We start from the raw sequence: 16605 nt of genomic DNA on the forward strand, positions 1-16605 counted from the left end.
TGTTACGCGAGAATGTCTCTTACAGTATTCCATACCGGTTTCACGAGAATGTGCCTGACAGTATTCAATACCTGTAACGCGAGAATGTGCCTGACAGTATTCCATACCGGTTACGCCAAATTGTGTCTGACAGTATTCCATATCTGTTACGCGAGAATTTCTCATACAGTATTCCATACCGGTTACACGAGAGTGTCTCTTACAGGATTCCAACCTGCCACACGAGAATGTGCCTGACAGTATTCCATACCTGTTACACGAGAATGTGCCGTGACAATATTCCATACCTGTTACGCGAGAATGTGCCTGACCGTATTCCATACCTGTTTCGCGAAAATGCGCCTGACAGTATTCCATACCTGTTACGCGAGAGTGTCCCTTACAGTATTCCATACCTGCTAGACATTTTGACTCTTGTCATTCTGCATCGGCCTCGATTGTATCTTCGTGATGGCTTTCATAAAGTCGTGTCACGTCATGGAATATATCTCACTGGTTTATTACTGTATCCAGTGCCTATAGTCATCATACATTAGTCAATGAATACTGCTGACGAATACAGCAGGCATATTCCTTCCATTGTTGGGACACTGCCAAGGTTTGTTAGTCCTACACTCACTCCCTCGCTCACTCACTCACTCACTCACTCACTCACTCACTCACTCACTCCTTTGTTTCTTTGGCTTCCCCTTCACGTCTAGAAGATTTTCTTCTCCTTTTTACAAAGTGATTTTGTCAAATCTGAGTCAATATCCATTATGTATTTCTCCATTTCTTTTTTATAGCTTTTCTTTTTCTTGTTGTCCACCATGATGTTAAAAAATAAAGTTCCTTATTTCAGGGAGGTAGGTCAATGTCTAGTATTGTTTAACCAATGTCTTTAAGTTGACATTTGGCTGAGGGGATAGTCGAGAGGATGATGCGTTCGCTCTTCAAGCCAGATATCCGGGATCGATTCCAAACATGGGTACAAGGTGTGAAGTCCATTCTTGGTGTCCATCGCCGTGATATGGCAGGAATATCTTAGTTGGCGTAGAACCCGACCCCTTCACCCTACCTCGGCCTCCCCCGAGGGCGGAGGGTAGTGGGTTCGATCCCCTGGCCGCGTCATACCAAAAGGCGTGAAAAAATTCAACTTGTTGTCACCCTGCTTTGCGCTCGGTATTCAGGGGATAAAGCAAGTGGGTCAGAATATATGTGTCTGGGTGGGGTATTTGTGTTAAATTATGGCATGCTCTCTCTTTGGGGTAGCATTATAAATCCGGCATTAGTCCGGACTATAGACTAACATTTGGTCTCTGAAATCTTATATTACACAATATCCTTCTTGACTCTAAAAATTAAAAAAATAGAGCTAGCTTGAACTGGCTAGACTTGCTTTTGTATGCATTTCTAGATTATTTTTTTTCATAAAATAAATATATTCCACGGTCATGGTGCAGGACTATCCGGACTAGTACACGCAGACACACACCCCTCTGCACGCCCGTGTATGCACATCACTATGTAAGCGCAATAATCATGAACACGACGTTTAATCAATTTCACTTCGCCTCTATGCGTCGAGTCCTCTGCCAGTTTCTACATACTGTTTTTCTCTGATACGACCGTCAACGAATTCAATTAATTCTTTGACAACAAATTATTGATCCCACTTTTGAAATTCGTTCCCCTGCAATTCAATATTATCATCTGATGATCAGTATTTTATCTCGGAATAAGTTTGAATTTACAATTTTCACAACCGGCAGAAACTCTTCACTCATTGTCACAAATACTGTTCAATCTGTAATACTATGTGCGGGTGTGAATCACAAGGTACCTGTACACACATGATTCATGCATACTTCGTCCACCGAGTATGTGAATATATCTATAAGCTAACGACTCTCACTGCTTGATATTCAGTTATTCCCGATACCAAGTTTTTTGTTTTCTTTGTTGTTTAACGCCGCACTGTGTTCGCGTGTTGACTTATGTGTGTGTTGTTTAACGCCGCACTGTGTTCGCGTGTTGAGTTATGTGTGTGTTGTTTAACGCCGCACTGTGTTCGCGTGTTGAGTTGTGTGTGTGTTGTTTAACGCCGCACTGTGTTCGCGTGTTGAGTTGTGTGTGTGTTGTTTAACGCCGCACTGTGTTCGCGTGTTGAGTTAAGTGTGTGTTGTTTAACGCCGCACTGTGTTCGCGTGTTGAGTTATGTGTGTGTTGTTTAACGCCGCACTTTGTTCGCGTGTTGATTTATGTGTGTGTTGTTTAACGCCGCACTGTGTTCGCGTGTTGAGTTATGTGTGTGTTGTTTAACGCCGCACTGTGTTCGCGTGTTGAGTTATGTGTGTGTTGTTTAACGCCGCACTGTGTTTGCGTGTTGAGTTGTGTGTGTGTTGTTTAACGCCGCACTGTGTTCGCGTGTTGAGTTATGTGCGTGTTGTTTAACGCCGCACTGTGTTCGCGTGTTGAGTTGTGTGTGTGTTGTTTAACGCCGCACTTTGTTCGCGTTTTGAGTTATGTGTGTGTGAGTTGCATCGCTAAGTTTTTGTTCCTAATTTATATATCTATTCTACGCAGCACAACACGGTACAAATATTTACATTCTAACAATTTAAAAAAAATGTTGTTGTCCCATAATTTAAACGCGTGCGTGAGGCCTAAACAAGTTGGGATTGGGATGGCTGTGGATGCGGGGTGGACATAATGTGTTAACGAAAATACTGGAAAAATAATATAATTGAACGGAGGATATGCTGGCAGTCTGGCAAGAATTTGTTATGAACACAAATTGTATGTTTTAAAGAAGTGACCGAAAACAATATCTCCAATAATATAATCCTATATTCCTCCCCAAATGAGATTAATAAATAAGAAGACCCTATGAAACTGGAATAACTTGATATAAAATTACTATACATTTATTACCCCCTTTCCTTCTCCTCCATAGTAACCCATGCTCCCGCCCAGCATATCCCCCCCCCCCCCCCGCCCCCCCCCAACACACACACACGCACCTCACCCGCACCAACACATGGAAACATATGTATCATATGTGTATTACGATTGTTATGAATATATCTACATTGAATTTGTCCATAGTTCGATATAGAATTTTCTCAGTATATACTACTCAAAAGAAGTTAAGGATTACCGATTCTTTCATATTATGGTTAATCTGGCATGGCATGACAGATTAACTGTAACTATATGACGGAATTTGAGTGGTATGATAATTAAATATCAGTGTACACTGGTTGTGCCATGGATATATTATTCAACGTGAACAACAGAAGCAGAGTTTTTGTCCCGAGTGTTATACTGCTGTACTGTTGAAGGTAACGCCGAGTCAGACCACACCCTTAAGTCACTGTCAGCAATAGATCAATCAAACATGTAGTAGTCAAACAGTAAATCATTGAGCTCAACCTAGAGGAGCGGGTGGGTAGGCCAGATGTAAAAAATGCCTGGAGTGAGTGAGTGTGGGTTGGTCTTGGGTTAGTGAGTGAGTGAGTGAGGTGCTGACAAACCTAGAAACATAATCGGGGCGAACCGGGATTCGAACCCACAATCATAGGTTTCTTGGCGTGTCCCAGGGATGCAACTCTGCACAGCGAATCGCGGCGCCTTAGACGATTGGGCAACCCGTGCCCCCGACCTCTTAATAGGCAATGGCCTATGCCGTCCATAGGGCAGTCTCTCATACAGATCCAGGAAAAAGAAATATTCAAAACATTCGAACCCAAGTAGACAATACTTTGGCAAGTCTAGATTCGGCCTGTGACAAGGAAGCGATTCTGTGGGCTCCTATCGAAATGTATTATATTATTAGAAGACAAATTTAACGAAAGAGATTTAAAAAAAATAATCTTTTCTTTCCTATTTTATTTATAGCTCATGTCTACACACAGGCAACACAAAACGAACCTTATGAATCTTAAACCTTCTAAACGATACGTACCTTAGCCGTCCCCACCTTCCTGTCGGCCTTACGCAGCGGGTGGGCGTGTGGTGGTTTCAAGATGGACAAGCAGTATAATTCTTCACTTAGTGTATGGAGTAGGGTAAACTCTTGACTTAATTTTGCCGGTACGGGAGATGCAGACACCACACAGCATACGTAACCAGAGTCTACACATTACTTGCAGGTAACATTGTAAATTGGACAAGTGGCTCGGGCATTCCAGTTTGAAACATGACCGTTATATTGCAGGTCATATTATAGAACTACTCGACAGACGGTGTTGTAAACGTCAGCATGACGTATAGCAAACATCTATTACCGATTCATTAATTCTTGTCATGATATCAATAATGTTTTATCGATATAATTATCTATATACTGATATCCTTACATGAATTATCAGTAATTTGATTAATTGAATAACTGGGTGAGTGAGTGAGTGAGTATAGTTTTACGCCGCTTTTAGCAATATTCCAGCAATGTCACGGTGGGGGACATCAGAAATGGGCTTCACACATTGTACCCATGAATGGTATCGAACTCGGATCGTCGACGTGACGAGCGGACCACTAGGCTAACACACCGCCCCTTATTGAATAACTGATATGACATAAACGAATTACTGATATATAAAACGAAGGAATTCGTGATTTCAGTATTTCAGTCACTACCGCACGTTTCCCAACCAAAATTTCATATTCGCTTATCAACAGACGATTATCAGGGCGGCGAGAACGTACGGTAGTCTTAATAGCCAATTAATTAATGATGAATTGAAATTAAATATGTTATTATCAATTTATGATATCATTAATCCAATTCATATCAGTAATTCTAGTTATGATGTAAAAAATAGCAACTTTTAATTACATCAGCATCCTGTAACTGATAAAATGTCGTAGTTGTGTGTATTATACTGTGTTGGTTTGGTTGGTTGGTTGTTTGGTTGGTTGTTTAACGCCGCACTCAGCAATATTCCAGCTATATGACAGCGATCTGTAAATTATCGAGTCTGACAATCAAGTGATTGACATCATGAGCTTCGATCCATGCAATTGGGATACGATGACATGCATCAACCAAGTCAGCGAGCCTGACCACCCGATCCCGTTATTATACTGTGTTAGTCGTCCTTGGTTGATGCGTTAGTCGTCCTTGGTTGATGTGTTAGTCGTCCTTGGTTGATGCGTTAGTCGTCCTTGGTTGATGCGTTAGTCGTCCTTGGTTGATGTGTTAGTCGTCCTTGGTTGATGCGTTAGTCGTCCTTGGTTGATGTGTTAGTCGTCCTTGGTTGATGCGTTAGTCGTCCTTGGTTGATGCGTTAGTCGTCCTTGGTTGATGTGTTAGTCGTCCTTGGTTGATGTGTTAGTCGTTCATGTTTGATGTGTTAGTCGTCCTTGGTTGATGTGTTAGTCGTCCTTGGTTGATGTGTTAGTCGTCCTTGGTTGATGTGTTAGTCGTCCTTTGTTGATGTGTTAGTCGTCCTTGGTTGATGTTATAGTCGTCCTTGATTGATGTGTTAGTCGTCCTTGTTTGATGTGTTAGTCGTCCTTGTTTGATGTGTTAGTCAGTGTCCTTGGTTGATGTGTTAGTCGTCCTTGGTTGATGCGTTAGTCGTCCTTGGTTGATGTGTTAGTCGTCCTTGGTTGATGCGTTAGTCGTCCTTGGTTGATGCGTTAGTCGTCCTTGGTTGATGTGTTAGTCGTCCTTGTTCGATGTGTTAGTTGTCCTTGTTTGATGTGTTAGTCGTCCTTGGTTGATGTGTTAGTCGTCCTTGTTTGATGTGTTAGTCGTCCTTGTTTGATGTGTTAGTCGTCCTTGGTTGGTGAGTTAGTCGTCCTTGGTTGATGTGTTGGTCGTCCTTGGTTGATGTGTTAGTCGTCCTTGGTTGATGTGTTAGTCGTCCTTGGTTGGTGAGTTAGTCGTCCTTGGTTGATGTGTTGGTCGTCCTTGGTTGATGTTATAGTCGTCCTTGTTGATGTGTTAGTCGTCTTTGGTTGATGTGTTCGTCGTCCTTGGTTGATGTGTTAGTCGTCCTTGGTTGATGTTATAGTCGTCCTTGTTGATGTGTTAGTCGTCCTTGGTTGATGCGTTAGTCGTCCTTGGTTGATGTGTTAGTCGTCCTTGGTTGATGCGTTAGTCGTCCTTGGTTGATGCGTTAGTCGTCCTTGGTTGATGTGTTAGTCGTCCTTGGTTGATGTGTTAGTCGTTCATGTTTGATGTGTTAGTCGTCCTTGGTTGATGTGTTAGTCGTCCTTGGTTGATGTGTTAGTCGTCCTTGGTTGATGTGTTAGTCGTCCTTTGTTGATGTGTTAGTCGTCCTTGGTTGATGTTATAGTCGTCCTTGATTGATGTGTTAGTCGTCCTTGTTTGATGTGTTAGTCGTCCTTGTTTGATGTTATAGTCGTCCTTGGTTGATGTGTTAGTCGTCCTTGGTTGATGCGTTAGTCGTCCTTGGTTGATGTGTTAGTCGTCCTTGGTTGATGCGTTAGTCGTCCTTGGTTGATGCGTTAGTCGTCCTTGGTTGATGTGTTAGTCATCCTTGTTCGATGTGTTAGTTGTCCTTGTTTGATGTGTTAGTCGTCCTTGGTTGATGTGTTAGTCGTCCTTGTTTGATGTGTTAGTCGTCCTTGTTTGATGTGTTAGTCGTCCTTGGTTGGTGAGTTAGTCGTCCTTGGTTGATGTGTTAGTCGTCCTTGGTTGATGTGTTAGTCGTCCTTGGTTGGTGAGTTAGTCGTCCTTGGTTGATGTGTTGGTCGTCCTTGGTTGATGTTATAGTCGTCCTTGTTGATGTGTTAGTCGTCTTTGGTTGATGTGTTCGTCGTCCTTGGTTGATGTGTTAGTCGTCCTTGGTTGATGTTATAGTCGTCCTTGTTGATGTGTTAGTCGTCCTTGGTTGATGCGTTAGTCGTCCTTGGTTGATGTGTTAGTCGTCCTTGGTTGATGCGTTAGTCGTCCTTGGTTGATGCGTTAGTCGTCCTTGGTTGATGTGTTAGTCGTCCTTGGTTGATGTGTTAGTCGTTCATGTTTGATGTGTTAGTCGTCCTTGGTTGATGTGTTAGTCGTCCTTGGTTGATGTGTTAGTCGTCCTTGGTTGATGTGTTAGTCGTCCTTTGTTGATGTGTTAGTCGTCCTTGGTTGATGTTATAGTCGTCCTTGATTGATGTGTTAGTCGTCCTTGTTTGATGTGTTAGTCGTCCTTGTTTGATGTTATAGTCGTCCTTGGTTGATGTGTTAGTCGTCCTTGGTTGATGCGTTAGTCGTCCTTGGTTGATGTGTTAGTCGTCCTTGGTTGATGCGTTAGTCGTCCTTGGTTGATGCGTTAGTCGTCCTTGGTTGATGTGTTAGTCGTCCTTGTTCGATGTGTTAGTTGTCCTTGTTTGATGTGTTAGTCGTCCTTGGTTGATGTGTTAGTCGTCCTTGTTTGATGTGTTAGTCGTCCTTGTTTGATGTGTTAGTCGTCCTTGGTTGGTGAGTTAGTCGTCCTTGGTTGATGTGTTAGTCGTCCTTGGTTGATGTGTTAGTCGTCCTTGGTTGGTGAGTTAGTCGTCCTTGGTTGATGTGTTGGTCGTCCTTGGTTGATGTTATAGTCGTCCTTGTTGATGTGTTAGTCGTCTTTGGTTGATGTGTTCGTCGTCCTTGGTTGATGTGTTAGTCGTCCTTGGTTGATGTTATAGTCGTCCTTGTTGATGTGTTAGTCGTCCTTGGTTGATGCGTTAGTCGTCCTTGGTTGATGCGTTAGTCGTCCTTGGTTGATGCGTTAGTCGTCCTTGTTGATGCGTTAGTCGTCCTTTGTTGATGTGTTAGTCGTCCTTGGTTGATGTGTTGGTCGTCCTTGGTTGATGTGTTAGTCGTCCTTGGTTGATGTGTTAGTCGTCCTTGGTTGATGTGTTAGTCGTCCTTGGTTGATGTGTTAGTCGTCCTTGTTGATGCGTTAGTCGTCCTTGTTTGATGTGTTAGTCGTCCTTGGTTGATGTGTTAGTCGTCCTTGGTTGATGCGTTTGTTGTCCTTGGTTGATGTGTTTGTCGTCCTTGGTTGATGTGTTAGTCGTCCTTGGTTGATGCGTTTGTTGTCCTTGGTTGATGTGTTAGTCGTCCTTGGTTGATGTGTAAGTCGTCCTTTGTTGATGCATGTAAAATGTGTGTTATGCAGTTGATACATGTGATCCAAGCTCCGCCGCGAGGTACTAAATTTATTTACAAGATAGTATCAATATTTTGTATCAACAATTATGGTGGTGATATGCAGTTATGAGTGAGTGAGTGAGTGAGTATGGTTTTACGCCGCTTTTAGCAATATTCCAGCAATATCACGGCGGGGGACACCAGAAATGGGCTTCACACATTGTACCCATGTCGGGAATCGAACCCGGGTCTTCGGCGTGGCGAGCGAATATGCAGTTATGAGGCCTGATGAAAGACTTGTATGAGTCTCCTGTACGTTTAGTTTTCTAATTGCTTTTCCACGACCACCGTTATTGGTAACATTCTGCAACACCCCATTATTATATTCTAAACTTTAAGGGTTAAATAAACATTTGAAAATATGTAATAGTTAATTTCACAACATTCTATTTACACGCCTTTTGAAATTAAGCTGGGTGTATCTACGATGTATGTAACAGTATGTAGCGTTGAACTAACAGACTTATGACCTACACATTTTGACTAACTAATATAACAGAAATAAATGTATATTATAAACCAGAGACCATATGATATGATGTGGTCTCTGTATTAACTGTTATAAAATAACATCGTCATAATTGTAGGCGGAGTGATTTAAGGCCGCTTTGAACAGTATTTAAGTCGCACAACGACTCGCTTGCCGTGCCGCTACTATTGAAGCTATTCGACTGGAAAAAAGCATAAGGACACCCGTAAATAACTCGCAATAACTGTTTACCAAGAAGCTTAAAATATCTTTTAAATTATTTATGGTATGCATAAACGCTCGCTCAAGTAGTTTATGTACCGAAAAAAGAAAAGTTAAAAAAGTATCTAGGCACACAACGACCATTGTTGAGTTGAGGCATGGAGACTGATATTTTCTTTAAAATGTTATCATTTTCATTTGATCATAAATTTTGTTTGTTGATGAAAAGAAAACACTCATGGTTCTTTATTTCTGAAAATAAGCAACTTTCGGTTAAATTAATAATAAACAATAACAATCTGGATCGATACATCATCGATTGGATGAAACGGATACAATCATGGCAACGCGGTAAACTCCACATGCATCGTGATCCCGCTATTACAATCCTTTTAAATATCTAACTTTATTTTCTATAATAATGTACATGGATAATTAATTTGGGTAAAATTTATCGCCTGTTTATCGAGTTTGTAAATGATTTTATATCAAATTTTCGCTCGCATTGAATTTTTACGAATTTAAACTCATTTAAATTCGAGATACCGGAGATGTAATATGAAAATCTTCTGACTCATCAATAAGTCATTCTATTTAAATAATTCATCTTTATGGACCAGTCCACTGGGGGATAAAGGGAACAGGCAGGGGACTAGCTGTCCACTGGACCATTAACTTTGTTGTTTTAAACTGCAGTGATTTCCGCATGTAGTTATTTTGTACGGATACCCCTGCATTGTTTACAGCGATCCTCACACAGTAAGCTGGTCCGCCGTGGTATAACTGAAATACTATCCTAAGCGGCGTTAACCTCAGTCACTTGATTGAACCATGTCCGAATGTCAATAATTTATGGAAGGTGAGGGAAATCAATGGGACAACACCCTCGCCAAAAAAATAAATTAAAAAAATGTACGTGCATTTTCCACATTATCAAAAAGCTTTTGCACCCCCTCCACCTTCTATTTCCACTCAAAGCACCCGGCATGCTCGCTTGCTAACCACCATGCACCCCGATTTAGGTAGAATTTGTATTGAACCATGCTGCCTGTTATTGAGGTCTGATTTATACCCCTCTTGTTTCTTCTCTTGACTGTCTATGGACAGAAGACTGCGCGAGACGACAGTACGTGGAGAACGCTACAGGTGTCGACACACAACCCCCGGCTCCTTCCATCCGGTGCTGTCACATGTTCCCCTAGACGTACTGAGGTGTTCCGAGTAAGCAGGTGCCCGTTGATAGAAGTATTGCGTCTTGAGTCAGCAGGTGCCCGTCGACGTACTGAGGTATCCCGAGGAGCAGGCGCTTTCACATGATGGAGGTAAGCATGACGGTGTAAGCACATGTTATCACAGACAAGACATGCTCCAAGTACAAAGGTCTATATATTACACCTGGGCTGTTTACTCCAACTTTTCAGATGAAAAGTAAACTAATGCAAATAAATGTTCTTAGGAAGGTTCGTTGCCGAAATATTATTCATATACTGATCGAATGAGAAGACAATGAATGCGTAACAAGACTAGGCAATGGTCCCTCGAGAAAAGAGCCAAGATAAAACATCTGTTGCAGTGAAAATGGTGACACATTATTTCTAAGTATCAAGGTGGCGGCATATGTATGATTATGATATGATAAAAACATGAATAAAGTAGCGGTATCTCAAATTGAATTCCATATTATAAATATTTGAAACACAAATCACTGATTTTCGTAGATATCAGCATGAAACAACAAATGAACAAAAAAGTTAAATTAATTGAGGCCTCGTACATTTGTTTCGCATATAAATACGAAATCTTATGATGAAAACTCCAGATCTTATTTGAATAGTAATCTCACATGTAACAGAAACTCGTGCCAATCCTGGACAAGACGAATTGCCAATCCTGGTCTTCAAACAAGTTTAAAAAGCTTTTACTGTTCATACGCCAATATGAAATCCTTCAAGAGAGACACGATTGTTCATTCGTCTTGTCCGGAATGGCACGAAATGGTCACGAATGGACGTTTAGGCAAAGCAGATGCATAGTTTCGTAAAGCTCTTTACTTACCGATCTGCGGCTAATGCTACTATTCCACACATACGACGAATCCCAGGAATTGATAAATTTTAGGATTCGTTGTTGAATCGTTATCAGTTCGTGAAATTCTTAACTGATTTGCATATATTCGTAGTTAGTTCTTACAATTCTTGAGCTATCGGGAATTCGTGGCAAAAGTTTTGAGCTGTTCAAGTTTTGGCCACTCCCGATTCAAAAATATCTTAGTTAATTCGTAAGAAAATCGTAATGCATTCTTAGGCATCATAACTGAATCGTTATCGATTCGTAGGCATTCGTAGGTATTCTTAACTCATTCGGGGATTCGTGAATTCGTGGCTTTACGACGAATCGGCTGCGAATCTGTCACGAATCCTACGAATACACGCCGAAGCAGGTATGAAGCTCACGATCCAATCACGAATCAGCTACGATTGCCGGCAAATTGGGCATATAAGGAAATTAACATTGATTTCAGGTCATTAGCTGCTGGCGATTGTTGATACTCCAGTTCCAGGGCCAATAATACAGCTGCTCTACGTTGGACATCCATTTTAAAGCTGATGCCCGACCATGGGTGGGGGACTTTTTATAGATATCTTGAGGGAAAACCCCACAATTTATCAAGAATAGTCACGATGTCATTTTTATTCGTACCTTATTCGTACATGCATTCGGCGTATTCTTAACTGATTCGTAACTGATTCCTAACTTTCGTGCAGTATTCGTAATAGCTTCTTGTAAATCGTAGTGAATTCTTGAAAATATTCATGCGAATCCAGCCGAATCCAACGAATATTCGTAACTCTATCGTAACTCTATCGTGACTAGATCGTAGAGCGTCACGAATTGAACCAGAATATTTGCTAAATTCCACGAATCCTAAAATTTACAAATCGTGGTGATTCGTGGGATTCGTGCTCTGTGTGGAATAGTAGCATAAGCGATCTTAGCGCTCAATACGATCGTAAGTTTATGTTAAAGTTTGGGAGTAATGACGCTCGCTGCCCTAAGTTTTGCTTTGTGAAACGGTACCCCGATTATGGATTCAAACTACTAATGTATCAATCTATTGCGTCATCTCATAACATATTCTTCTTTTGACGAAATAATAAAATAATAAAATAAATATGTATCTTTAAAAATGAAAAGACAAATGTTACTTTCCTAATCATGTTCTGCTGGAATATTGCTAAAAGCGGCGTAAAACCATTTTCTCTCACTCACTCTCCTAGTTTGGTGTGTATTTCTCTACTGAAATAAGTTTAACGACTGGACTTTGACCAAGTGATAACAACGCCCTGCCTAAAGTGTTTTATTGTACTACTCGTAAATAACTTTAAAAAAATGGAATTATATTGACGGTGTGTTACCAGTTTGCCTTCAACAATACTGACCCGACTTTTGTACATCTATACCGTGGTGCAATCTCAAAATATCGGAATTTGCTGCCTCTGGGTTCGAGTCCCGTTATTTTAAAATCTTGCATGCCAGAACTATAACCAAATGTATAACTACACTAAGCCAACTTGTTTTGTCCATATATTAGCACTTCACCGGAAAGATAAGATTTTTTGTTGTTGACAATTATTACTCCTTTCAGAGGGTTGCACATCAGCTTCCAAGGTTGTATAGTAGGTTTAATCAATTGTAGTGAACTTACGTTACATGGATGTACATTTCTTTCTTGTGATATAAATATAGCATGTATAACTGAAATATATATATATATTTATACACATGATCTGTTTCAAGAAAAACATGAAAAGTTGTACCTACAGTAATGATAGTATTGCTATTAGAGGCGTTACTGATCTATAGCATTATTGTACAGGGCATGATTAATATTTAAATTTGTGTAGGATTTTCCCCCATTTTCGTTCAAATTGTAATAGACCATTGTTTTGACGCTTGCATGATACATGGCTGATGTGGGTGTTTAAAACTATCACAGGATGATCTCTCAATCGTCAATTTATCAAATCAAGGAAATGTATCCGATGGAATTGACGAATAAATAACTAAAGTTAACTGTCGTGGAATCCCCTAAATATAATTAATACTATTTAATATGTTATATTTTATAATCATCCCACCAACGTTTTTAAACATATTGTTTAATAGTTTTCGGAGGAAGAAGCTATTTATCAACTACATTTTACAGCTGCCACGGTTATTGTGAAATTAGAAAATGAAAACAATATTTTGTTTGCAACGCGATATTATATAGACAGATGGAAATGTATAGAAACACACACATTTATAGTTTTGAATCAAACTTGTATTGAGCCGTTATGTTTCGACACCGCATTTCAAGATGATAGTATCATCCAAGATCCTCCATTGGAGTGTATTCTGTTCTTGCTGCGCTGCTGAAAAGTGCGACTGTTATACATATAAAAGCAGCACCTTGAGTAGAATGTGCTAACGTCATTGTGCCTGTATGAGAACAATGTATTCTGTTCCTGCTGCGCTGCTGAAAAGTGCCACTGTTATACATAAAAGCAACACCTTGAGTAGAATGTGCTAACGTCATTGTGCCTGTGTGAGAACAATGTATTCTGTTCCTGCTGCGATGCTGAAAAGTGCCACTGTTATACATATAAAAGCAGCACCTTGAGTAGAATGTGCTAACGTCATTGTGCCTGTATGAGAACAATGTATTCTGTTCCTGCTGCGCTGCTGAAAAGTGCGGCTGTTATACATATAAAAGCAGCACCTTGTGTAGAATGTGCTAACGTCATTGTGCCTGTATGAGAACAATGTCTTCTGTTCCTGCTGCGCTGCTGAAAAGTGCCACTGTTGTCTATAAAAGCAACACCTTGAGTAGAATGTGCTAACGTCATTGTGCCTGTATGAGAACAATGTATTCTGTTCCTGCTGCGCTGCTGAAAAGTGCGGCTGTTATACATATAAAAGCAGCACCTTGTGTAGAATGTGCTAACGTCATTGTGCCTGTATGAGAACAATGTCTTCTGTTCCTGCTGCGCTGCTGAAAAGTGCCACTGTTGTACATAAAAGCAACACCTTGAGTAGAATGTGCTAACGTCATTGTGCCTGTATGAGAACAATGTCTTCTGTTCCTGCTGCGCTGCTGAAAAGTGCCACTGTTGTACATAAAAGCAACACCTTGAGTAGAATGTGCTAACGTCATTGTGCCTGTATGAGAACAATGTCTTCTGTTCCTGCTGCGCTGCTGAAAAGTGCCACTGTTGTACATAAAAGCAACACCTTGAGTAGAATGTGCTAACGTCATTGTGCCTGTATGAGAACAATGTATTCTGTTCCTGCTGCGCTGCTGAAAAGTGCCACTGTTGTACATAAAAGCAACACCTTGAGTAGAATGTGCTAACGTCATTGTGCCTGTATGAGAACAATGTATTCTGTTCCTGCTGCGCTGCTGAAAAGTGCCACTGTTGTACATAAAAGCAACACCTTGAGTAGAATGTGCTAACGTCATTGTGCCTGTATGAGAACAATGTATTCTGTTCCTGCTGCGCTGCTGAAAAGTGCGACTGTTATACATATAGAAGCAGCACCTTGACTAGAATGTGCTGACCTCATTGTGCCTGTATGAGAACAATGGAATGTATTTATGACATGGTGTACAAGCTGTTCCAAGCACCCTGAGACCTCCTCAGACGGGACAATCTGTGTGTATATCATTCACCCTGATAAAGGTGATAAAGCACACATACCCACATCTGTGTGGTCAGATTCAAATGTCATAAGGAAGATAACGACAGCAATAAATACATTATGCTCGACAGTTGCGTAGACACTAAATAAACATATAACTGGGATGACAATAATTTACTGGCGGAAACAGTAACTTGATTTGAGCTAATAACTGAACATTTAACACTAATTTTGATCATAATTCTTTGTCAACCGTTAACTCGGTACACTGTACCACTTGTCAAAATAGACCCGTGAAGATCCGGGATAGAATAGGTCTTCAGCAACCCATGCTTGCTGTAAAAAGCGACTGTGCTTGTCGTAAGAGGCGACTAACGGGATCGGGTGGTCAGGCTCGCTGACTTGGTTGATGCATGTCATCGGATCCCACTTGCATGGATCGATGCTCATGATGTTAATCACTGGATTGTCTGGTCTTTACTCGATTATTTACAGACCGCCGTCATATATAGGTTGAATATGGCTGAGTGCGGCGTTAAACACCAACAAACTTTTAAATAGTTCAAGGACCCTTAAAGGTGTGTTTGTGTAAAGAAGAAAGTCCCAACTGAAATTATTTTCGCTTTCAAACTGTACCATATTGCTGATTTGAATTGGAAATAACGAAGCTTGTATGCAGAACCAGGACACAACATACACGTCCTGGTGGCATGTAAAAGAACACTTGCGTTTCTTTGAAAGTCAATTCAAACCAAACCTCAAAAGTCTTAATGGCCTACGAAGCCAATCTTTTGTCTTAATAATATTCTGATATGATAAATAACCACTTAAAAGTACATGCGATATCCTCCACGTGCTTGATTACAATATTATGGTGTTATTTGCCTGCATAAGTCTCGTGTTTAATTATAACATAAAGTAAACTACGTTTATTACGAACACGCTTATAACGAACTGACCGATATAACGAACCTATCTTTCAGTCTCAGCCATTTGTTGTATATATGCTGTATATATGCTTATAACGAACTACGGCTATTACGAACTAAAAGTAGTGTTCCCTTTGGGTTCGTTATAACCGTAGTTTACTGTATTGTTATGTGTTAATAATATTCGTGACAGTAGAAACTGTTGTAAATGTTTTTGTAGTGATAGTCAGTGGCAGCGGATTGATTGAAGTGGTAGTAAAATGTCGAGCGCTGTCGGTAGCAGCGAGTGGTTGGAGCTATCTGTCCCTGGTTGATGTTTATGAGCATGTCAGGCTTGATCGTTAACAACAAACAGGAACAGTCCATTCGAACACACTCACTCACTCTTTCAGAAGACACCCAAAGATGTGGCGACTGCGGAAGGGGGCGTGGCTGACTCCGAGACAGGGAAGGAAGGGATGAAGCGCGGCAACTGGGGCGGCAAGCTGGAGTTCATCCTCACCTGTGTCGGCTACGCTGTGGGCCTCGGCAACGTGTGGAGGTTCCCCTATCTGGCCTTTAAGAACGGGGGAGGTACGATACAGAAACCTTATTGGCCTTTCCTGCGTAATCATTGATTATCGAAATTGCACGTATAAAGCGACGTGCATGCCCGTGTGTGGGTGTAGTTGCTTGTACTAGTCCGGACTGATGCCGATTTATAGTGCTAGATCACTGAGATAACATGCCGCAGTTTAACATGAATTCCAGTCCTTGTTTAAGCCCCTCAATGCCGAGCGCCAGACAGGGTAACAACAAGTACCATATTTGGTATGACACGCTCGGAATGGAACTCCGGACCTTCTGCCCTCCGGGCGGATGCTGTGACCACAAGACCACGGAGGCGGTCGAAATCTGATAAGATGGAAATGTTACCTTGGTGTACTGCTTTACTTTTGATAGGGATATTTTAGCCTTCCATGATTCATCTGATCATCATAATATGTTAAGTGCATATCCCTATCATAAGGTGAGTAGTCTATGTCAAGATGGATTGCGAGAGATGTATTTCAAGAATTCATGCAACGCCTCCTTGGTGTAGTGATGGAGCTTCTCCCGCAGAGTGGAAGGTTGTTGGTTCCATCCTCTGGCTTCTTCGTACCAAAAGACGTTAAAAAATGGTACTTGTT

General features: G+C 41.1%; 1 protein-coding gene across 1 annotated transcript in view; it reads left to right on the forward strand.

The window, feature by feature from the left end:
* Positions 1-16605, forward strand: part of LOC139453818 (sodium- and chloride-dependent glycine transporter 1-like) — a 39200-nt gene that overhangs the window by 4448 nt on the left and 18147 nt on the right. The window contains exon 2 of the mRNA XM_071235277.1: positions 15792-16009. Coding sequence (XP_071091378.1) covers positions 15792-16009 — 218 coding nt within the window. The remainder of the gene's footprint in view (positions 1-15791; positions 16010-16605) is intronic.

Source organism: Haliotis cracherodii, unplaced genomic scaffold (assembly GCF_022045235.1).
Source record: "Haliotis cracherodii isolate W230 unplaced genomic scaffold, xgHalCrac1.p SCAF_10, whole genome shotgun sequence".
Lineage (NCBI taxonomy): Eukaryota > Metazoa > Mollusca > Gastropoda > Lepetellida > Haliotidae > Haliotis > Haliotis cracherodii.